Source organism: Athene cunicularia (genome assembly GCF_003259725.1).
Source record: "Athene cunicularia isolate RWA chromosome 6 unlocalized genomic scaffold, athCun1 chr6_part1, whole genome shotgun sequence".
NCBI lineage: Eukaryota > Metazoa > Chordata > Aves > Strigiformes > Strigidae > Athene > Athene cunicularia.
The window spans coordinates 17,789,221-17,816,711 of NW_020799105.1; the positions used below are offsets into that span (position 1 = coordinate 17,789,221).

General features: G+C 37.7%; 1 protein-coding gene across 2 annotated transcripts in view; it reads left to right on the top strand.

The window, feature by feature from the left end:
- The first annotated feature begins 7,512 nt into the window (after window positions 1-7,512).
- The window catches only part of FAM160B1 (family with sequence similarity 160 member B1), a 28,125-nt gene continuing 8,146 nt past the window's right edge, over window positions 7,513-27,491 (top strand). Inside the window, exons 1-14 of one of the 2 annotated variants that reach the window (XM_026851257.1) lie at window positions 7,513-7,599; window positions 9,397-9,566; window positions 11,621-11,725; window positions 12,066-12,188; window positions 14,713-14,751; window positions 16,528-16,821; window positions 17,681-17,877; window positions 19,039-19,153; window positions 19,259-19,335; window positions 19,439-19,631; window positions 20,858-21,027; window positions 21,869-22,012; window positions 23,734-23,824; window positions 25,537-25,680. In XM_026851257.1, coding sequence (XP_026707058.1) covers window positions 9,447-9,566; window positions 11,621-11,725; window positions 12,066-12,188; window positions 14,713-14,751; window positions 16,528-16,821; window positions 17,681-17,877; window positions 19,039-19,153; window positions 19,259-19,335; window positions 19,439-19,631; window positions 20,858-21,027; window positions 21,869-22,012; window positions 23,734-23,824; window positions 25,537-25,680 — 1,812 coding nt within the window. In that variant the 5' untranslated portion in view covers window positions 7,513-7,599; window positions 9,397-9,446. The remainder of the gene's footprint in view (window positions 7,600-9,396; window positions 9,567-11,620; window positions 11,726-12,065; window positions 12,189-14,712; window positions 14,752-16,527; window positions 16,822-17,680; window positions 17,878-19,038; window positions 19,154-19,258; window positions 19,336-19,438; window positions 19,632-20,857; window positions 21,028-21,868; window positions 22,013-23,733; window positions 23,825-25,536; window positions 25,681-27,491) is intronic. The other variant, XM_026851258.1, reaches the window with a different exon arrangement.

Sequence of the window (27,491 nt, forward strand, 5' to 3'; positions counted from 1 at the left end):
CACAGCCCCCCTCGGGCGGCGGGAGCAGCCTCCGGGCTGTCACCGCCGGTAACGCGGCTTCCTGGTAGGCCCCGGTGCCCCGCGCCGGGCAGGAGGGCAGCCCTTGCCCGGCCCGGTGCCGGCTGCTTCCTGCGAAACAAAGGAGAAAGGAGGTGAATTCGGGAAACTCCTCAGGATTTTCCTCTCGTCGTGGCCAGCAGACAACAGTCGCCGTCTCTGGTGCTTTTGTGTGATGTTATCGCTTCCAAACCAACGTTTTCATCCCTGGTTTCTTTTTTAATTGGGCAGGGTGGGAAGGGAGGCCGAGGGCACCCGGGGTTATGTGTGTTCAGTTAGATTTTGTCATGGAGATTTGCACATCTGTGCCCTTTGCCGCCCGGGGCAGAGGGAAGCAGCAGGGCCCATTTCTGAGGCTGCCATTTCTGTAGGCCGCGCTCAGCTGCCTGCTCATCAGGACTCGTTTACTGTCTACACGGTTTGTTTTTGTTTGCTTTTCGGTGAGGTGGGGTCCTGGTAGTAAGTGTGTGGCTTTCAGCACCTTCATCAGTGAGCCAAGACACCGACGAGCGGAGTTTAAAGAGGTGCTTCTTGGGTTAGGTGCTAAAAACGGGAAGTGAAATACTGCGGGAAGGGAAGGTGGAAAGCATTGAAGGAAAATGGTTGAAATGGTTGAAAAAAGAGCCTGCACGCCAAATCCTGCCTCATGTGAGGGACAGCCTTTGTGCATTTATGTATGCCTCGATGCTGCAAATACTGAAGCATATGCTTGACTTCATGTGTGCCTGTAGTTCTTCAGTCTTTAGCAGACTATTCAGGTTTTACACTTAAGCATGTATTAATTAATTGCAGGTTCCTAGTTTTCTTCTTTAGTGGTAGAGTGGCAATTGGAAAGAAATGTTTTAAATAGTGATGAAATGACTTATTTGTAAACTCTCTGTGGCCAGAGGAGAAACGGAAATTAGTGGCTGCCTGACTGAAGAAAGCCTGTTACGGTGAGCTTTGCCACATTTTGAATAAGAGTGGATGACTGAGAGGTGCAGGAGTGGAGGAGAATTTATTCTTTCAGGACTACCAATTCAGGATACTTAATACAAGTTATTCGTAAAAGAAAGTTTACATTATTTATGTGTACAAAAATTAAAAAGAACTGCATTTATTTGAGATCCATAAAAAACTAGGAAAATTGAATGAGTTTAATGGAAAAGGGGAAAAGTGGAGATAGCAGGGACCAGAAAATCTTTTTTCATTTAACACCCCCCCCAAACCCAGAAACAGTTTGATAACATTTTGCAAGTGACTGCTATCAAATGACATGCTATATGTTGTCCCTTTTAGAATTAACTTCATTCTGCTAACACCGCTGTGATGGATCTCCTAATAATAAATACTGCACTAAATTGCATCTACAGGGTTATGACAAATACCAAGCACCACATGCTAGGAATGAAACACAAATCGCAAAAGCAAGAGGATATTAGGAATGTTTCTTACTTTATCTAGGAAGTTTGACCCACTAATTCAAAGACAGAGCTGAGAAATAGAAACTTTGAAGGAGTTTTGGGACTGTATGTGACTTTAAATTGTTTTGTTCTCTAATGAAAGTATGGGGGCTACTTAGCTTTGCTATTCTGAACACGAAAACTGGTGCAAATCCTAAATATTAGAGAAGACCACTTTGAGGCTACCTGCCTAGAGATCTCAGGGCATCATTTTTGCTTGCTGTTACTGCTGTGGAGCAAGTATAGCTTGTGTGTGCAGCCTCAAGTGGACTCTGTTTCAACCTTGGATATCATCAACAGAACTGGTAACTAAGATGTAAATTCTCAAAGGTTTTGCGTGCCTACCTCGCAGAGGAATTCGATTGCAGCTGTACAGTTTTCAGATGAGCTGGACAGTTAAATACACTTGGTGTGCCTAGGCTTAGCTTCCATTGGTAGGACTACTTTAAATCAGAATTGTTCATGTATCCCTTCTCCCCTGTCCTTTCTCCTGCACATCACTTATATAAGGCTCCTGTCCTGCCTCAGGGCCCGCTGGCCTGCCGACTTTAGAAATGCATTTAAATAGTAAGAGTTCCCGTGTTATTAGATAATCGTTGTTATCTTACCCTCAATAAGCCATCTCTGAACTATGACGAGTTCCAAAGGTCGACAGTCTAATACCCGTAGAAGTATTTGCCTTTCACTTACTGTGAGTGTACCACTCTGTAATTGACTGTCTTCATAACAGAATGTGATAAGGCAAACCATAAGGGACCAGTTGCTTTTTATTAGACTTTTTCTTGAATAACTCAAAACTTTCAGTCTTTTCTGCTTAAATTATCCAAGTGTGTGAAATTGTATTTCCAAGTTTCATTACAACTGAATCCTAATTTTTGCCACCTCTTATCATATATCAGTCCTGCCAGTATTTTAAGTATTTTTGCCCTTTCTGGATTTCTCTGCAGCATCCAGATGAGCAAACACAACGGTGGTATTGTCCCAATAAAGGATCCTTAAATTGGGTTGTGTGGGTTGGTGAGGATGGTGGAGGGTACTGCAGTCTTTGTTCTGTTACCTTGCTTCAGAGCAGAATAGAAACATTGTTGCTTTATGGTGTTAATGAATCTGTGACAGTTTATGTGTGACTTGTCCCCAAGATGTTTTCTCTTTGCTATGCATTTTTGGTATGCTTTTATCCCAACCATATTGTAGGTGTGCTGCGTTCTCAGCATCATACAAACTGTAGTGTACAATTAAAAAAGCAGTTATTCCCCCTATCTTGTCTTCTTGATTCATGTTTCCGTAGACAAAATAGCTTGTCTGTGAAGTGGTCACTTGCTGTTGAAAGGACTTTTGTTTCTGTTTGATTTGGGCTTTCAGGAGATGTTTCATCTTAATAGTCAACTCGAGTGTTTTTGAGCTGTGTACCTTGAGCAGGAAGATATGATTTTGGTTGGTTTGAATTTTGCAATCTGCTGTCAAACAAGATTGTTTGTATCACTCTCAGTATGTGGGAGTGAATTTAGATTTTGGTATCTGTTGCACATTTTTGGGACCCCTCTCTGCCGACCTAATATTCCACCGTATCTCTTACACTGGTACCTTAACATGCTTTTAAGTAGCTTCTTTTCTGTTCATGTTTTGAGGCAACACTGATCTTTGAAAGAAGTTGAGTCACTTGTTACAAGTACTGCTCCAAAATTGTTAATTGCATAACTGCTCAGAACAAGATTTATTCTTCTTGAACCCGCTTTATTTCATGTAATGACCTCACATTACTGATTTTTTTAATGTTGTGCTGCTGTTAGCAAATTATGATGACAAAATTTAATGCATGGCTTGCAAGCATGTGCAGTCTTAATTTTATATATGAAAGCAGTGACCATTATAAATCGTGCATTCATCATCTGAAGAAATAAAGTAAACCTTCAAGCATTAGTCCTTTTTCAGATTTTCCCTCAGGGCAAACATTCACACTCATAAAGTAGTAAGATCGAAGAAAAACATCGAGTGACTTATGTACTTTCCCTGGTTTCAGTCAGGGGAGTGTGTGTGCACTTCCCCTTCATTTCTCTTTGACCCAGTTTCTGCTTTCTCTTTCACTCTGGCATCTGACCAGACAGTACCTGTTATTCTTTTATACAGTGTTTTCTTTACTTTGTAAACTGTCCAAAATATTGAGGGATATCGCCAGCATCCATTGTTTCCATTCTTTTCAGTATTGAATTGCACTTCTGAAAAGTATACATGAAAAATATGACAATGGTTTTTACATGCACGAAGGAGTTGCTGTTAAATACGAAATATGTATAGGTTTCTTTGCTCTTGATATTTTTTTTCCTGTCTAAACGCAAATTCCGTATACTTTTGAAAACTGCGTGGAATTGTATTTTGGACAGATTTTATAACAGGCAAACTATAGTTCTGGTCAAAGATCTCTAGTTTTCCTGAGAACAGCACTTTTCCCGGAAGGAGTGGGGTTCGATCATTAGTAACGTATTGTCAGCAGAATGATAAGGCAGCATGTGTTAAGTTTAGCTTGAAAATGAGAAGACTCACTCTCTCACTCCCAGGGAGCTCGACTACTGGAGTTGGGGACCAGATGGAAGAGCTAATCAATGTCTGCTCAAATGGGCTGGCTTTTAGTAGTGTTCAGTGGATTTTGGCTATTTGGTATACCAACACCTACACTGCAGTCTTTAAGATGTTGGGTTTTTTTCCCCAAAGGAGGAGAACTTTACTTTGAGATTATAAATGGATAGCTCAAAATTAGTAAGAACATGTGCAATTACATCAAAATGAATTAATATAACTGTGAGAAATAAGTACTTTTAAGACAATTCCTTCAAATTAAACAAATAGCAGGAATTAATGGCCTTCACAATGAATTTTGTTGTGCTTCAGAATCTTTACACAAGAGTGTGTACTTTTACAAAAGAGTGATTAATCAGATTGGCAACTGTAACATGTATTTAATTTCAGCTGGTAGCTAATAATTTGGCCTAAAATAGAAACTACAACTTCATCCAAGAATTACCAAGAACCTGATAGGGTTAAAGCACATCAATCACGTGTTTGGGAGCTTACATTTTTCTAATGCTTTCCAGTGCTGGTCTTTGTTTGTGTATGAGCCTGTATCTTAGTCTTGGTCTTTACCTTGATTTTATGTCTGAATAACTCAGTTAAGAAGGTTAGGGTATTTTTTTCATTTTTTTGTTAGTAAAACACTTCTCTCAGAATAATATATAGTGTTGCTGGAGTTACGTCTCTGTTAAATACTCCCTGGAATAGCTGTGTTGTAAAAGGCAGATTTATACTAGGTCCATCTCCAGTGGGAAGAGGAATTTGGGAGTGGGAGTATTTGGGGATGGGGGTACTCTAGCTAACAAGGAAAGAAGTACAGTTTTTCTGTATTGTTCGGAGTTGGTGAGTCCGGTAGCCCAATGCTGACGATGCTCCCACAGCTCTGTTATCACCAGGTCCAGTTGGTGGCCAGGTTGGTGGCACATTCCCGGTGCGCATGCATGAGCACCTGCACGGTGCACACATTTGCTAATGGTATCTCTGTTTAGTATCTCTGTTTTGTAGTCCTCAATCAGACAAGACGCTGTGAAATCACTGAGTATTTTAATTAAAAAGGACAGGACCTGTCCCTGAATTACCTTTTCACCTCTGAGAGGAGTCCCTGGAGGCGTTTGCTGGGAGGGAGAATGTCTGTATCCACAATTCTCTCCCGCCGCGGATAAATTGTTGACAGTGCCGAGAAATGAAATCCTTTTCCTGGCACTGCTCGGAGGCACTAAATTCATCTTGAGGCAGATGAGGCTGGAAGAAGTGGAGAGGAAAATCACATCAGTCAAGGATAAATCTTTAATGTTATCTATCATGTTACTTTGGAAATAGAGTGGTCTGAAAGGGCTGTTATTCCTCAGAACTGGGCTCTGTGCTATTCATCAGGCAGAGGTTGAGGTTTTAGTGTAGTTTTATTCCAAAAAGATGCAAAAGGATCATTATACTGCTTGAAATACACATCTACAGCAGCAAGCCTGACATACGAAGCATGATACAAAATATCATGCTCAGTCTTCAGTTTGTTCAGTTATTCTTCTGAATTTCAATAACTTAGTAAACTTCATAGCAAAATAAACTAGTTTTGTCCAGTGAACGGTGTCCTGATATTTATTCTCTGGTGGCTGGCATGCTAAAGTGCCACCCTCAGTGCCTAGCCATGGAAATATGGAAGACTTAATGAGTCCACAGAGTGTCAGGGAATGAATAAGCAATGCCAGTTTGGTTTCCTAGTTGACATTTGTGAGGGCACATTTCCATGCAGGATGCTGGCATAGATAGTTGTCAAGCACCACAACTCCTGTAAAGTCTTGCATTTCAAAGTTCCATGTGCAAAGGGTCGTTAACAATTAGCATTCCACTTCCTTATCATGGCAGGGCATGCTGTTTGTATCCTGGGCTTCATGTCTTTACCAAGATAAATTTAAGTGTCATTACATTCAAGGAGAAGAAAAGACTGATGCAGAAAACTTCCAAGGCTTTTTCAAAGAGATCAACACTACTCAGTGAAGAGTATACAGATGTCTGAGCCCTGTGCTTCTGTTTGTCCAAGAACTGAGGCAACTTCAGCACTTTTTAGGCCCTACGAGGAGACACTAGACAAATTCAGAGTTATTAATCTCAAATGTGGGATCTGTAGCTTCTGGGAGGAAAACTTTTTCACTGTGAGGGTGACCAAGCACAAGTCCCAGAGAAGTTGTGGAATCTCCATCCTTTGAGATATTCAGAAGCTGTCTGGACATGATCCTGGGCAGCTGCCTCCAGGTAGCCATGCCTGAGCAGGAGGGCTGGACCAGATGAGCTCCAGAGGTCCCTACCAACCTCAGGCACTCTGTGAGTCTCTGGAGGACTGGACTCCATAGCTTGTTGGGATGGTTCAACTCCCTACCCTTCCAAAACGGACACACCAGCTTATACATGGGATTCTCTCTGCCCACAGATTTCACTTCTACCATCATGTTAAGTGATAATCCTTTATTTCAGGATTGCCTATAGAAGAATGACATGAGGACTTGATTGTCAAAACAATTAAGCAAGAAGTAGGATTAAACCTCAGGAACAACAAGACGCTCATATGATCTGTTGAGTAGTAGGCCTTTTCCCTGTCAGATTCTTGATTTTACCAGCTCTGAACGTTTTATATTGTGGTCACAAATTCAGTGTTTGCCTCAACTCTTGCTTTGGAGAGCAGACTGGTAAAATGATCGTGATCCTTTTTTCACATGCTGCCTGTGGTGTAATAGGCCTCAGGGCACCCTGTCCGCAAGCTGGGTGAGGAAGGAGCAGTACTGATGTTGACTGCGTGGGAAGCTGTGTTCCGTTCTTGCAGTATGTTATTCCTGGATGCCAGTCACGCCCAGCCAGCCACCCCAAATTCCTCCAGAAAAGAAGAAACTTCCTTTTCTTTCAAAAATGAAATAAGAAATGTGTTTGTTAATAATAAAAAAAAAAAAAGAACAACCTTGTTAAGCTCTGGGGATGGGCCTGATGTGGAAAAAAAAAAAAGAAACAAAGATCTTTTAGCAGTTGTGGTTAACAGAAAAAAAAAAAAAAAGGCATGGCGAAAACTGTATGAAGCAGTTAACTGGTATTTTTGAGGGAGAGAGGAGAACAGAGCATACAGAAAGGGAAGATGGCATCGAGAGCAGATGTAAAAGAACATGATGTTTTCTTACAGGACAAAACTCTAAGATCTAAACAATGCAAACCTACATTTCTAGTGTAGCTTTGCTATATGAGCAGTTGCTTTTGTTGCTTCAAATAGATTGTCTTGTCATAGAGACATCATAGAGGTTGTTATTGATGTTCACAAGCTAGGCAATATGGCATGGGGCTCATGCTATGAATAATGTATGTAGTCCACTAGTCTGTGGCAGTTTACTTCCATGTATAAGATAAAATTCAATTTAATCTCTGAGGAAATATGTTTATTTTATTCCTAACTGGTTTTTGGGTTTTTTTTCCCCATAGCTCGCACCTTCCCTTCCTTTACAAGAAGATTTTGTCTACCACTGGAAGGCAATCACCCATTACTACATAGAGACATCAGGTAAAAGAAGAAAACATTCTGGTTTTGTCTCTTTATTGTGAAAACTAGAATTCCCAGTTTCAGTGTTGTTAAAAAGTAAAGATTAAGAAATACTAAAATGACTCATGTTTTTTATCAAAATACCAAGAATAATAATTATTAATGAAAAATATTGTGTACCTCCTTCAGTCTTTAAAATGGAGGCATGAAAAGCAGTTGAGGGGGAAGTTCTTCTTTCCTGAGTACCATGTAGAGAATTGTACCTTTTCACATCTGACCCAATTTCTGTCATCACATATTCTGTTTAATCTAAACAGACAAGTACAGAAATGTAATCCCTGCTGTTAACATTTTTATTGTTTTGCATCAGGGATTTTCTTTTTTCTTTCCAAGATTTTTAACAAAAGTAATTTTATGTTCATAGATTTTACCAGACATATATGAATTCTGTGTACTCAGTATAAGGTATTTTTTCTCTAGTGTCTTGCCTCTGTTAAACGTATTTTGATAACATCACTCTGAAAAGTGAATTTGTGAACAGATTTAGAACACATTTTGTTAAAATTTAGCCAGATCTTATTTTGCTACCATGCTTTCCTCAAACTTGCTAGTTCTGCATTTCTCCTAGACTGGCTGTTGAATCGTGTTTGTGTCTGGGAGTGGTGATCTTGTTTAGATCAATATTTACTCTTACAAGCTGAAACTTGACCCTTGGTTCTAAATACCCATCTTTTGGAACACTATGTGATGTTTCCCAAGCTAGAAGTGACAGGGTGGTAGGAGAAAGCTGATACCTGTGATTATGTGGTGCAGAATAAAAGCTGACCTTTCTCCCAGACTTTCAAAAGTCTTGTGAGAAACAATTTTCCACTCAGTGGATATACTGCTAACCTCTGCAGTGGGAGCAGAATTATGCCTAGGAAGTTCAAGCAGAACACTAGGCTAACTGGAGGTTGTGGTGGAGACCAAAATCACTCTGACATGGCAATTTTCCTTTGTGATCTTGTTGCCATTTGCATGCAAGTGACAGTTATTTTTAGATTGTTGCATAAGAAGTAGTAAACATTTCCCTAGTGGGATAGTTGTTCAAGGAGAATTTAGCTGAAAAAAATAAAAAGGAAAATCTCCACATATGGATGTGCCCTGCAACATGTTAACACCAGCTCCCACTGCCGGTGGCATAAATCCACAGCAGTTTCCTGACTTGAGTATAATGAAATCAGTCTTACCCTTTCCTTCATAAAGTTTGACAGACTGCTCTCTTAATGCAGAAAGTATAAAAGGCAACTGTAAAAACTTCTGAGGAATAAACAGCATAGAGTTTGAGTTTTCTTTGTTGTTATTATTAGAAAAAAATTTATTTACTTGTCTGGTTTGTAAAGGAACTGATCAGCTGCAGATTAAGCTGATGTTAGAGGCTGTGTATAGATTTCAGAATACTGTGTGAAGAGTCAAAGAGGAAGTTATCAAGACAGGGTGGATAACTAACCGGAAGATTGAGAGTTGAACCTTTCTCTCCCTAAGCTTGTTTTCTGGCTGTAAAAGTTTTCCTTTTTGATTGTGTAGTTAATGCATGTTTTGAAATTTGTCATTTCACCTTTTCTCCATTGTGAGGTTAGATATCTGCCTAATGCATACTCCAGTTTACATTTCCAGTTATGGTTCTGAAAGTTCAATTTAAGGCATGTTAAAAAACTTACTACATGTAAGAGTCTTTAAATGAGTTGCCGTGTTTTCAAATCTTAAATTTATAACTGAACTTCAGACGAGCAAGGACAGTATTTTAATGATTCTTAATTGCATATCTCTTCTATTTAGATGACAAAGCTCCTGTGACTGATACCAATATTCCTTCTCACCTGGAACAGATGTTGGATATTCTGCTTCAAGAAGAAAGTGAGAGGGAATCAGGTGAAACAGGACCATGTATGGAATATTTGCTACATCACAAGATTTTGGAGACACTCTACACACTAGGAAAAGCTGATGTATGTACTTCTCAGCAGAGCAGATTATCTTTTGTGTGAGTTCCTAATTGAATTAGGACTGAGGTTCTGCAGTAGGTGGTAGCATGGCACACTGAACTCTAGCAAATAGCTGTTTGCTTATGTTGCCAACGTACTACTACAAATAACAGTCTTTACAAGTGTCATCAAAATGAGACAGCCAGTGAGATGCTGACTAAGGCAGAACCCTGAGATTTGTTACTCACCACACTGATAATATTGACTGTGTGAAGCTAGAAGTAGCAGAAACATTTTTGTTCAGTCTAGAACTTTTCTGGCTTCTACAAGACAGTTATTATCTCCTGTCCTTTGTTAAGTGTTGAGAGATTCTTAGGTGAAAAGTGTATTAAATACAAATTTTGTTTAATTTTTCTGAATGTGATGTTACCGCTCAGAAGGACTTTCATGTCAGAAAGCAATAATTTAAGCTGATCCCCAGACAGCTTTCACATCCTGGTCATTGTTATGAATGCAACCCTTGGCAATGTTACCTGGTTCTTCTCATGTCTGTTTTGTGGCACATGTGAAATTAGCTGCATGGTCTTGGTGTGTTCTTGTTGCTATCTTTCTTGGCAGACTTATGAGCTGAAATGTATGGGGTTGGATGGATCATGGGTGAATTAACTTGGCAGTCCTTGTGCTAGAACTTTTTGTATCATGATGCAGATGCAGTTAGGAAAGCGTGGTGTATTCTGTACTAAGGATAAATGTAGCTCTCCAGGGTTTCAGTCTGTCAGTCTTTTACACGTTGTCATGAATTTTTAATCTGCTCATTTTTACATATATAGACAAGGTAGGGTACTAGCTGTCTGAGCCTGGGATGTTCCTTGCTCTGGAAGAACCAGAGCTCTACAATTCCTGTTGCTATACCAGCTGTCCTAAGATCAGGCTAAGATACCTGATGTATTGAAAATACGTGCTCAGAAATACATCTCGTTCAATAATCTATAAATTTTGTCAAGAAACTGACATGAAATGGTGACATATGTGAAGCGGGTAATTAGTAGTATGTTTCTAAGAGCTGAGAGAAGTCATTCTGCACTCATGCAAATACGCCTGTACAAGCAATTCTTGTACAGCCTGTCTTCATACTTTGCCACTTGTGAGTTGATACATCTGAAGTAAACGCACGGTTCAGTGCTTGCAAAATGTTGTAAAGATCTGTTGCAAAAATAATAATGTCCTTTCGCAGCGATCACTTAGACTTACTACATTATTGTAGATGGCCCCTGCTTGTACATATTTCACCATTCTTTTCAATAGATTGCTTGACAACTCAGTAATAATTAGGGATTAATAATCTAGGGATAATTACCTGGGCAGGAGAAGCAGTTTAGGCAGTTGTCATTCCTGGCTGTTGCCACTCATGCTCCATTCACCTGTGCCATGAGCCAGATGAGGGAAATGATGTGAGTTAAAAATAACCAATGGAATGACAACATTTAATAACATGGTAGAACCCATTAGAGTCAGGGGGATTTAGCTAGAAACAAAGGTACATAAAAGGACCACAGGCCATCGGATCTCATGGAGATCACAAAGCACTGTCATATGATGTAGTGCATAGGGGACAGGAGAACAAGGGTCTCTCATTAATTTAAAAAACCTTTTGTAGACATCAAGATGTTTATAGTTTATCATTGTATATTCTTACATACCAACTCACTGAATTGCTGGATTTTGTGGCACAGTACCGTAAAAGACAGCTGACTTGTAGCCAATTAATTCAGAGTTGATTTCCCCATATCAGTGTATTGATAGGGAATGTTTCCTGGAAGGACTGTTAGAAGGCTTCACTAGAGCAATTAACTGAAAGTATGAATAATTTGAAAAAGAAAACAGTAATGAGATGCAACATTTTTTGTTGATCTCTGCTAATGTCGATAAAAGTAATGTGTTAACAGATGAGGATTTTTTAAAAAATAATTTAGGGTAAACTATTGCTGTTTAATTAGCCATTTTGAGTGACAAATTTGCATCTATGTTGCTCTATGCATTTGTTATATTTTTGTTATTGTTCATCTGGTTTGTTTCAGTGTCCTCCAGGCATGAAACAGCAAGTTTTGGCTTTTTATACAAAACTTCTTGGAAGAATACAGCAACCTCTTCTTCCCCACATAAATGTGCATAGACCGGTGCAGGTACTGTTCAAATATAAAGTAAACTATATTTTTGTGTGACAGGTTTCTCTTATTTTGCTGTAGCTAATGATATCTTTAATTCTTCTGCTGTCAAGTGAGTTAAAGAAGGTGCTGGAGTGCAGTATTGGTTTTAATGTATTGATGATTAGAGCCTTGAACTGCCACTGCAATGCAAGTCATAACTAATAAAGAAAACTTGTTCATACCAATCTAAATCTAGAGCAAATGTTTGTCAATAATCATACATCATTATAGTAGGTATATAGAAAAAGAATTCATAGAAAAAAAAAAACAAACCCTTACTCTCCATCTTAATTGTTCACTTTTCTTTATGTGACAGAAATTAATTCGGCTGTGCGGTGAAGTTCTGGCAACACCAACAGAAAATGAAGAAATTCAATTTCTCTGTATAGTATGTGCAAAGCTGAAAGAGGATCCATACCTAGTCAACTTCTTCCTTGAGGTGAGTAAATCCAATCAAAATTTTCCAGGTGTATTTGCTGTGTCACAGACAAGATCTAAGAGTACTGGAGGTATCACATCATGCTTCATAGCTTAGTTTTCATTCACTATGATTTTTTTTTTCCTATAATATTAGAAGTTTGGGTGTTGTTTTGTTTTTTTTTTTTTCTTCCAGAGACTTGATATCTCTGATTGTTTTTACAAGAATTTCATTCAGGGCTCACAAATATACCTGCTTGAGGTCTTTGTCCTTTGTAGTGAAAGTGCTTGTAAAGCAGGGCTATGAATTGTCATGCAGAACACTGTGTTATGAAGACCTTGGATTTATTATGTTGTTTTGTCTTCAGCCTAATAAAGACTAAGGGACAGATTGCATGGGGCATTGAAACCTTGCAAGTTGCTCAGTGTTCTGCAGGATTGGGCCCTTATTTGGTAGTGGCACATATGGTCTAGCTGCAGTGCCAGCTCACAATCTACAATATGACATTATTTTTTATCTGTAAGAAAGCCAAATATCTTTACTCCCTCTTCGAACTTAACATGTGGCATTAATGAAATCAGAGTGGGAGGAGAAAGAATTTCTAGACTGACTTTCTGTTCCCATTTAGAAAGAGCATGTAAAAGTTTAATTTATAAAAGTCCATTTAGAAATGCCTCCTGCTCCCATTTCAATGTTTCCTGTGGAGACACAGTGTCTGTTAAGCATGTGATATATAGGTGAAAAGATGTAGATACAGTGTCCTCCAGGAATCTTTTACAAGTGTTGCACAAACAAGATCTGTAACAGCAGAGACTGCTAAACTGCAAAGATACCTTATTTTCCATTGAGTATATGAGTATCACTTACATGTCAGTAGTGAAGAATCCATCTTGAGTTTATTTTTACCTTAATTAAATACCACCCTGATTGCCATTGTATCCACTGTAGTTGTGCACGCAGTAGAAATTGTGTAAGGATTAAAAAGTTAGTGTTTAAACGTTAGAAGCACTCAGAGACAAACTACTAGATACCGTACATGCAGAATATGGTAGAAGTTCAGACCAGCATTACTTTTAATGTCATTTGTTGTATGTTTCAAAAAGAACCCTCTGAATGACTCTTATACCCAAATAATGCTGTGAGAACCCAAATCATAAGAATCACATATTTTGTGAGACTTTAGTGTTCTTCCCCAAAATAGCAAGATAACAATATCAAAAATCAAACATGGAAAACCAGATGATTCCAAATTACAAAGAGATCTCTAGTTTCACAAAATGATGGCTACAGAGTTCAGGCAAGCTGATGAACATTGCTTGTAGCTCCTGTTTCATTCGCAACATTATTCTAAATGTAGCCTAAGGTACTTCTGATAGTTCTTTCCAGATAAAGTATTTGATGTGCAGAAATGTTCTTTATTAGAATAGAATATTCTAATGTTGGTTGTTCACATCTGTGCCTCTTAGAGGTGCTGTTGTTGTGACTTGATAGCTGTTTCTGACCTTCAAATGCACAAAAGGGTAAATTTATGGAATTCTGTGTGGCATTTATCTCTCAAATCTCCAACACTTACAAACTGAAATGCAGATACATCTCTCCAAAGCAGTCTGTTTGTATCTCTTAGTTTTGCTACCTTCTTGGGCTTTTCTTGATCAATTTCTACAGTATTTCATGAATATAAAAAACTGAGTATGTACAAACCCAGGATTTCCTTTGTCTGATTCCTTATCACATAGTTTGTTGACAGAATGCTGTTTATATTTTAATAAAATCTTTCACCTATACTGCTTAACCAATAAGGCTGTATGGCATAACTGTATCTCTTGGACTTTGCTTTTGTTGTGGAAGTAAGAACTGGAAAAACTACATTCCACTTTTTTAAACCTTTAAAACCCATATACTAATTTTATCTTGGTTTTAATTTATTCTTTTCTTTAAACCAAGTTTTCCTTCTGTAGAAAGAACATACATAGGAATGTTTGACTTATCACCTCTATCTCAGTCATTATTTTATGCTAAACTTGTTACCTCCTGTTTTTCCTTATTCATTTATTCATTAGTTGCCCCATCTCATCTCGTCTCATCTCATCCTAACTTACATGAGATACTCCTTGCAACTGGTTGTTCCGTGTAAAGGGACACTTGATTCTATGTGTTTCAATTTCTGCTCTTGAGACCTTAAACAGGGTCTGGTATAGTGTCCATTAAAAAGTTGTACCTTCACTTTATAAAATGAGTAAGAGTTTCATGGTTCACCTCTACTTTCATTACTACAATTTACCAGCTTTATATTTCTCAGCATGAATTAAGTAGTCTCATTAGCTGTGATATCACTTGATTTTTTTCACAGAATTGTTTTTAAATCTACCTGAACACTAGACATGGCATCATCCACCACAGATTTTGAAACCCTGATAGTTATTTATCACAAAAATATAATAATGTATTTTTATATTGTCTGCTCTCTGCCGTTGCTGAATTCACTTGGAGGAGTACATTGTCTAGAAAGCATTGAATATGTGTTTTATATAACCTTTTCTATTAGGTCATTCAGGATCCTGTTTTGCACCTTTACAGGAGGCAGGTGAGCAGCTAAGCTGCAGAATTGCATGATTAGACAATAGGAAGCTTAAATACGTGCAGAAAGTCATGCATATGTGTTGTTCAGTGTACAGACTGCTTTGTTTTACCTGCCAGTGTAAGAGTAATGAGCTATGGACAAATTTCTAGGGACGTTTATAGATTTATATATTTTAGGTCTTCTCATCGATGCCTTAGATAAACAAACTATGGCCTTTCAAATGACAGAAGAGTCCAGACATGAGATAAAATAAGTATTTTATAAAATAATAGCTAATTTTTGAAAGAAGTAGTTTTTCTCTTTGGCAACCCTGCCTGCTACTTGAGTAGTGCCAGCAACAATGTATAATCCAGAATTGAAATGCAGTCCCAGCCTTTAGTTCTGCTTTATGTGCAAGGCTCATTGTTATGATTCAGATATTCCTGTATATTGATAAAATATCTGGAATGATTCTGGAATGATACTGGAGGACTTTAGAAGATTTAGGGATAGACAGCCATGGTTCAGACACACACATTTTGGTTGCTTTGCAGCCTTAAGCATTTCACACTGTAAAAAAAATACATATGTTGAAGGAGTAAATTTTCTGCTGTAGTCAAAAATCATAGTATTTTACAGCATGCAGTGTGCTGCTTTTACCACTGGGTTGTCTCTCCAGGGAGTTGGTTATATGAGTGTATTGCAACATTCAGTACAAATTCTCCACAATGAATGCACATCAATCACACAAGCATTCCCAGCAGTTCTCTACTTTGCTGCCTGAGACTGTCATGTAGTTAGTCCCTGCTGGTTTGTATGTACTAAATGCCATTAACCCCAAATGGTTACTCTTCTAAATTATTAATGCTTGAGATATATTTGTAATAATTTTGGTGTTATCATAGAGAAGGACAACCATTTGGATTTATAATCTCACTACTGTACTCACTTGAAAAAATGTCTCGTGCTGAAGTCTAATTTATGGTTCTAATAAAGTATTATTCACCTGTGCTTATGCCAGAGGAACACTGAATTCTTGCCTTGCTGTGAGTTTCTTCTTGGTACCACAGAGCACAAATTTAAGTGTCTTTTTCTGTGCTGGAGACAGATTTATGGGAAGACAGATGGGTTGCTTTCTTTCAGGCTAAGTAGAGGTGCTTTGTAGCTTCTGAGAAGGTTCTCTGTGATCTGTTGTAGTATCCAGTGCCCAATGCTAACTTCTACTATCTTCTGTCCATTTAATCTACTCAACTTTTTCTTAATGAGAAACAAAACTCAAGGGCACACTTCTGTCATAAAAGATGTTTTTTTCCTTTTCCTGTTGAAGACAAAATCTCAAGAAGTTTAGAATGAGTCTGACTGTATGACTTCAACTGGAAATAGTGTTTCAGACATCAGATGAATTTGAGGCCTTGACGTAGAAAGGGATGTTTTATAGTATGTGCTAAGGTCTAAAGGTGCACTCGGAAGGTAAATTAAAAACTTCTATCAGAGAGTGGGCAAATCAAGTGAATATGTGCCTTCAGTGGTGGAGAGAAAAAGATGCCATCTCTTTGTAAATGGCATATTCAGCCTTGAAGCAAAATGGTACAGGGCTTAAGAGAAATTTAAACAGATTAAAAAATGTTCTAGGTTTAAAAACTCCCATGCTCCCACAACCCATTGCATTCTACATGGTTACTGTATCCAGCCTTGTAGAGAACTACTTCAAATGCTGATGTAAAAAAATGGCTTTTAGTAAATTTCTGCTTCAGGATGAACAGTAATTTCAACCATGTAATTCCAAAAAATGCTTTGCAGAGTAAGTTAAAAGCAATGGCTTCCAAAGGATCATCAGGTGTAATCACAGAAGACATGCTAAAAGGCCAAGAGTCTTTGACAGCAGACACAGGACAGGCCGTTCAGCCTGAAGAAATGCCGAGCGCTGCTGGAGCGGAGCACGTGGAGAAGGAAGATGATCTCCTGCAACAGGCGGATGATCTCTCTTTCAGTATGGATGAGCTAAATGTCACATCATCACCTGAGTCCTCCACTGTTCGTCCAAATCAAGACTATAATTTAGTGAATTCTCTACTAAACCTCACTAAAAGTCCCGTGAGTTGTTTTTTTTGTTCTGTTTAGTGTGATAAAATTAAATAGTTTGGATGCTCTGTGAAGTGGGCGGAGGGAGTGAATATACACATATGTACACTGTATTTTAACTATAAAAAGTAAAACGAGGGTTTTTTTTGCAGGCAGTTTTTGTAAATTGACAGTTTTCTTTGCCAATTCAGATTACAGTAAAAATATTATTCTAGAAAATTGATATTAAGTTTATTGATGATAATCTGTTTTTTTGAGCAACTTGTGTAGGATGCTGCATGTTTCACAGACCAGCTACATAGGATAATCATTAGGTTAAATATACCACATGAGAATATTTTAAAAACTACTTTCAATTGTACTGACTTACCAAAACTCACTTTTTTTGTAATGGCACTGTGCTATTTCTAGAGGCTTGATTTCTTTTAAAAACAACTGCTGTATGTCTTACCCAGCTCCATCCTCAAATTCATAGTCAGATTCTTTTAGAAAACTTAGAGAAGAGTTAGGTAAGCCTGTTAATTGCTACAGCAGGGTTGAGAGCAGAAAACCGAATCTACTGATGTACCTCATTATTGTTAAGTGATAGTTTACATTGTCTAATATCTTGGTCTTAAGCTGTCCTACATCACTAGTTCTATCAACCTGAAGGTTGCAGTTGCATTCTTAGTATTTGACATGAATTCAGGTGAGGTTCACTTTGTACCATCCTAATTCACTAGAATTAAGTTCTAATGACTGAAACGGCAACAGAAATAAATGCATTCACTCACTGGGGGAATGGAGAGGTTTTATTTGGGAGATGTTTGCTTCTTGATTTCAAGTGAGCTTCATTCACCCTCTGATTAATTCTTCCATGCCCTTCTGCCAGGACGGCCGGATAGCAGTGAAGGCCTGTGAAGGCCTCATGCTTTTGGTGAGTTTGCCAGAACCAGCAGCTGCCAAGTGCCTGACTCAAAGCACTTGTTTATGTGAATTGTTGACAGACAGGCTGGCCACCCTCTACAAAGCCCTGCCTCAGTCACTGGATCCCTTAGACATTGAAACAGTGGAGGCAATTAACTGGGGGTAAGAATTTTTTTGTTGTTTTTAATATCCAAGGTGACTTTACACCCCTCGCTAAAACTAATTTTCTATAGGAAGATAAGATGTATAAAATACTCACACCTCCATGCTAAAGTCTCAAGAGCAGAGCTGAGGTACCAGCTGCAGCATAGTTGTACAACTTCAGGCACCCAATATACGTGTGATTTCTGACATGGGGCCAGGTTTGGCTGCCAGTCCCTTGCAGAGTTTCCTCAGGGGGCAAGTTTTTCCACTGAATTACATTAGCTGTTTGTGGTGGTGTAGCTGTAATATTGGGTACAGATTATTTTCTCGTTCAGATGTCAAGGATTTAGGAAACATAAACTTCTCACTGTACACAGTGAGCACTGTAAACTGCTGCAGGGGGCAGGAAGGGTGATAGCAGGTGGTTGTTGCAAAATGTTTGCAGTAAAAAAAGAAGAAGGAAAGAGTTATTGCCTAACTCATCAGCATGAAGCAAAAGATACATGCCTGTTATCCTAACTGCTTGCATGTTAGATTCTCAAAGCATTTATCTTCCACATTCTGCCTTCATTATTATGAGTTGCTTGCAATCTGTTAGTACTGAGACAAAAAGTAGGTATTTGCCAAATGCCTACCACAATTTCTGGTGGTTGAAGTCTGAAGTTAGAAGGGAAAAAACCTACAACTTTGAATACTGGGATCAATAATTACTGGACTGCTTTACCAAAGAAAATGGTGAATTTGTTTTTCCTTAGAGCCTTTAAATTGAGATACATTTTTTTTCTGAAAGATATAATCTAGTTCAGGCATACACTGTGTGGTTTTGGTGGACTTGGTCGAGGTTGCTTACAGAGTAAAGAACAATTGCCTTAATTTCATGGTTCTCTGACTACAGGAGTTATTGATTCTGTTTCTGTGGTCTGTGTTTCCTGTGAGAACAAACTAGGTGATCACTTTTCCCTTCTGGCTCAAGAAATACTTAACCAAACAAGAGTTCTTCTGCTGTACATAATATGCCACTGGAAACCTGTATAATGATAGCACTGCCAGAATAGTAGAGACTAGCAGAAAAGCTATTTTAATGTTCACTTCGCTGCAAGTAGATCATTAATTATTCTGTTAAGTTCAATAAGAATTAAGTCCAGGATTCTTCTCAATATTTTTCCCTGTGTTCTCTAGTTTGGATTCCTACAGCCACAAAGAGGATGCATCTGCTTTTCCAGGGAAAAGAGCATTGATTTCGTTTCTTTCATGGTTTGACTACTGTGATCAACTCATCAAGGAAGCACAAAAGGTTTGGAATGTTTACAGATGATACGAGTATATTCAGCAAATAAGTACTTCCAGTTGTTTCTTAGCTTTTGAGTTTGAGACATACCATTTTCTACTTTTGTTTCAGACTGCTGCTGTTGCTATGGCAAAAGCTGTGCGGGAGCGATTTTTCATTGATGTCATGGAACCCCAGCTGATGCAAACGTGAGTAGCATCCTACAAGACACAGCAGATCAGAATCTGAATCAAGTTGATTGTTTTTTCCGCTGAAATCCACTACATATCTGACATGAAATTTTTTGTTCAGTTCAGAGATCGGAATCCTCACATCAACTGCACTATTGCATCGCATTGTTCGTCAAGTGACTTCAGATGTCCTGCTGCAGGAAATAGTTTATTTTATACTTGGAGAACACAGAGAGCCAGAAACTTTGGCAGACATCAACAGACATCCATTGCGACACAGATTAATCGAACACTGTGATCATATTTCTGATGAGGTGAGAAGTGATAATGACATAATAATGTCTGCTGGCTGGTTCTGTTTGCGTCGAGTTTGTAAAAATGCCATTGTGAGGTCTTATCATATTTGTGTCAGCTAACATGTTTGCCAAGGAAAAGACTTCTGACTGCCAGCCCTACAAATTCCCTTTTGAAAATGAAAGCCAAGCTGTTTTCTCCAGCTAGTACTTTGTTCCCATTGTAAAGATTTTTACTAAATTTGCGCCCTTTGCATATCTAGTTAGACTTGCTCATCTGTAAGACAGAGAAAAATCAATTTCTGTAATTGCATTTTCATTCATGTTTTGTTATATGTTGCATGGCTGTCATTTTTCATGTGACAATTCTGTCATGTTATCACATAAGGTATACCTAAAAGCTTACTATTTTTTATATAAAGTAAGTGTGGTCAGAGAATATACACAATGCCAGTTAAAAGATGATATAATAACTTTAAGCTCTTTACCTACAGTAAAATTGCTAAAATAATTTACTTCAGTAAAATCCCTCCTCAGGAGATGCTTGTTTCATTTTTACCATGAAACAACCTCCACCCTCTACTTTTTCAAATAAAACCCAAACTTGCCTGAAATACAGATCTATGACTTTACATATCCATTTTATTCAGGATGCTTATCTGCTCACCCTGTCAGAATGAGTTAACTGCATAAATTAGCTGATTTTTGCAAAGCTAAGCACTCTAAAGCTGTATTTAAAAATTGTCTCTATATTGCTGAAAGCCAGTCTCTTTTTAAAAGCCTACGTAATATCAACATGTAAAAATCTTAGCCTATAGTTCTAGTCACAGTATCCCAGTATTACTTTGTTTTATTCTGGGTATTTATTGCTAGCTTCAAGTCCTGTTCTGAGTCCGACTTCCACAGTGATAACCATCTTCCAGCATGGATCTTATTGTAATATGGAATGCTAAGTTGTAAGTTATATGAATGTTCTTGTATTGTTATTTTGGCAGATTTTAGATCAGTTTTTGTTTTACAGGAAAAAAAATACATCCACATACTGATTTTCATATATATGTGAACTCTTTGCCCATGTTTATACCACATTCAGCATAACAATTTCATAATTTTTCTTAGGATTTTTGTTTCCTTTCATAATGTAAATAAGTAATTGCAATGTTCTAGGTTGTACAAAACAGATACAAGGCAAAAAGTATAAGGCAGTGGTGCATCAGTTTATTGAATTTTTACTTTTTATGTTGCAGATCAGCATAATGACTTTACGAATGTTTGAGCACCTTTTGCAAAAACCCAATGAGCACATTCTTTATAATTTGGTTCTGAGAAATTTAGAAGAAAGAAACTATATGGAATACAAGCCTTTCTCTCAAGAAGATAAAGATGTGGTAGAGAATGGACAGATTGCAGGAGCAGTGTAAGTTTCTTTGAAGGGAATTTTTCACAACAGCTAACGTGGATCCTTAATTTTAGAACAAAACAGGTTTTTTTCAGTAATATCACTTTGAGTGCTCTATGCATTAATCCATATCTGTAAAGCGATGCAGAAATTACTATATCAGCAATTTATGGAAATTCTTAGAACAGTGATGACAGAAGAGCTAAAAATGTCAAAAGCCTCTTTCCGAAACAATAGACACTCAAAGGTCTTCATATGTCAATTTACTTAAGCATGTACCTAGCTTAAGTCTATGCATATTTGTATTATTTTCAGTGAGAGTATTCTTGAAGTCATTCACTTAGTGTCTTGCTTACATTTATGTTCTTGAATCAATTTTTGATGGAAGAACTTTTTGGGGATACTTTACATAAAATCCTTTTCAATATTGTATATAAATCTTGTAACTTTTACTGATGGAGGGGTAGGGACTAGTCACACCAGCTATTTTAGGCACCTTAATTTAGATACTTCCAAGTCATCTGAAATAATCTATTTCCTGGAGTATAACTCTCATGTAAAAAATGGGGCTAAAGAGTTTAAGTGATTTAGTGCAGTGATTTTGTACGAGTCAAAAATGTCTGCTCTGTTGTTCAGATAAGTTATGATTTTTCTTCAAAACACGAGTTTGTTGGGTATTTTTAAAGGTTGGTACTTCTGCATATTAAGTAGGTAAAAAGATGTGCGTATGAGAGTGTTCTGAAAAACTTTCTTTTTGGAGAAAAAAAAAAAAAGAAAACATGCCTTTTGACCCAGATATTTTCCTGCCTTCCATAACATTCTGTGAATGATCATGTTTTTGTCTCATATAATCTCACAGAGACCTAGAGGAAGATCCGTTGTTTACTGATCTGTCTCCAGATAACACATTGTCAACTCAAGAGTGGCTCAGTGCTTCTCCACCTGTCAGCCCAGAACATTCAAAAAATGATGGGAAGACTGAAGTTCATAAAATTGTAAATAGGTAAGTTGAAACAAACACTTAAAGAAATCTCTGAATGTGTGGGTGTCTGCAGAAACTGTGGAAATTAAATGTACTCTGTAATGGATGTTATTCTGTGCCAGCTGGTAAAATGACTCCACAGAAGGAAATTATGTGGCATTTTATCAGAAAGCCACTCCTGAAAGATTAGAGCTTACAATAAGTAAAAATAATTCAACATAAATGAGAAGAACTTTACAGCTAATAGTCTAGTTGAATACTCAGAATTCATGATGAAAGCCTCATTGATTATAAAACTTTTTCTTTCAAAAATATTTGCTATACTTAAACTGCTGTTACAGGACTTGACCTTCCTGGAGAAGTCTGGAGAGTCTTGCCATAAACGTTTTAGGGGAAAAAAATCCTCAGACTTCCTAAAGTTTCTTAAACACATTATATAAAGGTAAATAATTTGCCATGCTAAAGATAACCTTCTGTTCCCTGAAAATCAAGGGACACCTCTGTCACCTGTAACATGCCTTCATGCATGTTAGACATACTGCAAATTGTTTATGACAAAGAGGACAGGCTCTGCTCTAAGCAACTTAGTGATGGTAATTCTCTTAGCAACTAGTATTAGGACAAATGCTGTTTGCTCTGTTAATGCATGGCAGCAAAGCAGCACTGGTATTTCAGTGCTGACCTAACTATTTACCCTGAAATAATCAAAGGTGTTGGCCAAAGGAAGCAAACAGCCCGAGGACAGTCAGCATAGAATGGGATCGTTGCCTCTTGCCCTCTTTCCCCCCGAACTGCTATATATAGTTTACGGTGGACATGGTTTGGAGCAAAGACTGAGAGAACACTCTCCTAAATTAACCTTGTGTAATCCCCTTCAGTGCACAGAAACGTTTTCAGGATTTGTAGTGTTTTGCAAACTTTTATTTTTCCAGATAAGATAAGCTCCGTACGAAAAATCAGCTATTACGTATTTCTGCATAGAAATCTTACAGGAGCCTCCAGTAGTCCTTGGAGTGTGGGGAAAGCTAAAATTTAGAAACAGGATCAGAAGACTGAGTTATATTTTGCTGTCCAGAAATTTTAGGGTTTTACGTTTAGTTTTTATAGTCAGCTTCTCTCTAATAAGATTTAGAATTTCCTGGTGTTTCTCAGGTCAGGTACTGGTGAAGTAATAAGGATATATAGTATTTACACAATATACCCAGGCAAAGGCAGTGACATTTGTAACTAGGACATTGATATGCAAATACTCCTCTATATTCTTAGATGTTAATTTTTTTACCACAACAAGCTATGGTAAATAAAACTGACTATGCAGTAGGTTAAGAGTTTTAACTGTAGTTCTTCTTCTCTTTTGGCTCATTCATTCCCCAGTAAATTTTCCATATGCTTTAGGAAGATGGAGTCTGACCTTTAGCAAATACTTGACCTGGTTATGAATATTCCTTTTCATCTCCATTTGGTCTGCTAATTCTCAGAGAGTGCTTCCACTGAGGTTTTCACCTGTAGTGCTAGATACAAAAGTTCTGAAGTATATTTCTTGCTGTTATGAATAGTAGTTAGAACAGACGTGTTTAAATAGATATTGTATTTTCTGTTCTTCACATAAAGTTATGGTAGAATCTGTGAATTAATTGACCATACAATTCAGTACTGTGCACAGTGCTACAGATGATGAGAAAGTATTGATCTGGTGCTCTGTGGATTACACATACTCATTAATGTACTTTTTTTCTCTTTAGTTTTCTCTGTCTTGTACCTGATGAAGCTAAGTCGTCGTACCACGTGGAGGGTACAGGTTATGATACTTACCTCAGAGATGCGCACAGACAAGTAAGTCAGCAAAGTCTTCCTTAGTCCTTGAGAATTTGAAGTGCTTATGAAAATGTACAACTGGTTCTATAAATAATCCTACTAAATGCATCTTTTAGTAATAGAAGATGGGAAAATTAATTTTTTATTTTCTAATGAAAACTCACCTTTGGAGATCTTTTGACAGGGAATCCATGTTGTATTATACTAGTGGGAATAATGGATGACATTAAATGCATTAACATTCATATAACAAACACACTGAGAGAAGATCTGAACTGCAGATAGATTCTTAATTTGCTTTTGCATTTATCTGCATTCTCTTGGAGAATTGCCTGCCAAGCTGTTTGAAAGGACTAAAGGGAAATTAAAATGCTGCATAGGAGTTATGCAATCTGGGACTTTAAAAATAAAGGCTCATCACAGGGAATGCGCAGCCTAAGACATTCAGGTTTGAAGTTGGGAGTTTTGGTAGGTAGGGAAAGCTTTATGATTTACTGTTTTGAAATAAATGGGGCGGTTGTTTTTACAAACATAATTAAAGTTTCCTTGGTCAGAGGACAATCACTGTTTATTTTCAGCTGTCTTATTGAAGCCGTGTGCCATCTTCTAGAATAGAAAAATTTATACAGAGTAACTGAGAGCACTGTATTTAGTAGGTACTTCAAAAATTCCATAACCTCTGAATTAATGATATCAACAGTTTAAGATGGGAAGCTTGGATTTCTGTATTTATAGTATTGTTTTATCTGTAGTGTCTTCTGAAAAGAAAGGGAATAGAAAACAGAGAATGCGGAAACAAAGCTTGATGTAAAATTCCCCTATGTTCTGTTCTTTATATGCCAGAAAACACATATCATCTTTGTCTTTCTTCTATGCCTTGGGACAAAGAGTGTTCTGGGAGTTATTAGAGAACAGAATTGGTTTCTGTCACTTCCTGACAGTGATATGGCTACTCTTAAAATATTTCCCCCCTAAGAATAGCCCTGCCTATTGCTGTTATTACATCCAAATAGCTCTTCTGCTTCCATATTTCTATTCCTGGAAGCCTGTACAAGTAGGTAAGCTGCATGCACTGAAGAATTTCTGAGCCTGTTTTGTCTCTCTTTTGCTACTGTTTATTCCTGTGTTCCTTATTTTCACTGCTATAACCTGTGCTCCGTTCAAGGTATAATTCCTTGAAAGTGAGACATCAGGCAGCCCACAGAAAATCAGAGGCAGAGGTTGAGAAAGATGTTACGGGTGATAGGAAACAAAGGGAGGAAGGAGACCTGAAGTACTTATTTCATTTGTATCTCCTGCATACACACATGCCTCTCCTGTACTGGGAACTAGGGAGCAATATGGATTGGATAGGAAGATAAGCTACATGTAATACAGTGAAAGTGTAGTAACATACTGACAAGAATGTATATGAATGCAATTCCTGCTTTAGAAGAACCTTGATCGGGATGTGTATTATTGGCTTTGCTTTGTGTTTTGGCTCCAGCTGTTTTAGGAGCCCTGTTCTCCACTCATTGTGGTTTTGAAACTACCCTAATAGCATGACTGTCAAGAAGAAAATGAGGTGCCTGCATAGAAAACAATCATGTTTATTTTAGAATGACTCTTTTTGGGGGGCTGAGATTTTTTTTGCAGCTACAGATTATGGTTTTAAGGTGCATGGACAATTAAAAGGAAAGAAATGGTTTCTGAGGAGGTTTGAATCTGTTTTCTCAACTACTTTTTTCTAGTTCCGGGATTATTGTGTCATCTGCTTACGGTGGGAGTGGCCTGGATTTCCCAGATCTTTGGAAAAGTGCAATTTAGAAGCATCATTTTTTGAGGGACATTTCTTGAAAGTCCTGTTTGAAAGAATGGGAAGAATTCTTGATCAGGTGAGGAAAAGCAGGTTATTAATTCAATTTCTATGATACTTTATCACTACTAAAGGGCCTATCTCCAAGGTCCTATGGATTCCCAGTGCTCAGATGTCTAATATAGCATCATATTATTGTGTTATGTCCCATGTCCTTGGTGCAGGTCTCTGTAGATTGCAGGATGTTACAGTGATCAGCAACAAAAGTAGAGAACAAAAACTTGCTTATCTTTGTTACCCTCTTTTTTATGTAACAAATGTTTTCTAGACCAGAAATATATTTAAATTGATAAGACAAGAATATTCTTTAAGTAAAAGAAGGTAAGATAGTATCGTAGCATAACTGATTCTGTTTTCATTTTCTAGCATTTACACTTAGAAAACATATACTTTTTCAGTAAATAAAATATTGTACCACTGCTTTTTGCCATATTTCAGTGAACTTCAATCCGAAGTTGTGTTCTGGAAGCAGTTTATGTCACTGTATAAAATGAAAATAACTTAATGTATCACTACTAACATTTCCTCCATTTTTTCAGCTAGAAAAAAACTTACCAGTACATGGAAAGTTTCTAGAAGTTATCCTTTTCCATCTGCAATGTAAAGAAGTCTTTTTTCCTGTTTCATTATCTCCAAATAATAAAAGTATAGCTGCCAAGGGCAAACAAATGAGATATGATCTAACTGACTCCTTGAAAAGGATATGTGACATGTCAAGACCCAGATTAATACAAAGGAATTGAAAGAAAGTGAATTTTCCTGATGTCTCTTTCTGTGTTTAGCCAGCCTGCATGACTTAGTCTTTCTGGGTAGAAGCAAAGTGAAGGCTCAGGGAGGTGAAAAGGAGGTTGACCTGCGTGAAAGCATAATGTTACTTTGCCTTCTCTAAACTCTGGACTTTTAAGTTAGTCAAGTCAATGTTACTGCTTTAGATCAAGAAGATAACTTTTCTTGACAGTGAAAATGAGCCCTGAAAGTGTAGATTACCCTCCCTGTAATACCAGCTGGAGTTGCTACAGATACAGTAATACCAGTTTCAGAAGTTTGTACAATTCTTTTCTGTTTTGCATGTGGAGCTATCTAATAATAAGCTATGGTAGTGACAGGTTTCCTGGTCATAAGCAGGACAAAAGCCATCTGAACACATAAATACACAGGAAACACGTCAGGAAGCCAGTAGTAGTCTCTAGGTCAGCTCTGTGAGTGTTCAGGGGAGAAGAATGTTAGACAGTAACAACTTTTATAATTCAGAAGTCAGAAAAGAAAGCCAAATACTTCCATTGCTACACTGTGTATTCTCAGGGTTTTGCTTCTAGTAAACATGTTCTGCACATTTCACTAGCTGAAATGGTTACAGATTAGAATCATGGCGAAAACTGGGTATCATCAGTTCTTAGGAAAAACAAGCCTCATGAAGACGTTGAGCAGTGACACATAAATTACAAAAAGTAAGGAATCCAAGTTACATCCCCCAAGAAACACCTGAGTGTCAGATACGTACGATTACAACAAAAGTAGCATCTGGCATGGAAGCGCATTGCCCATTTTGATATACTACCTGTCAGCATGACACATACTTGGGTTAGTCTAGCAAGGTGATATGATCTGTTGTGTCAAAAATCGTTCTTGACTCCAGAAGAATTAAAATTAACTTCCTGAGTCAGACAATAGGGGTAAATTCTTACTGTATTGTACCAAAACCCTGTCCTAGAAACCAAACTGAAATTCCTAGGGATGTTCACAGTGAAACACATAAATCTTATAGAAAACCAAACCAAACCAAAATCTAAACCCACAAAACCTGGCTCCTATTAATGACAAACTTGACAT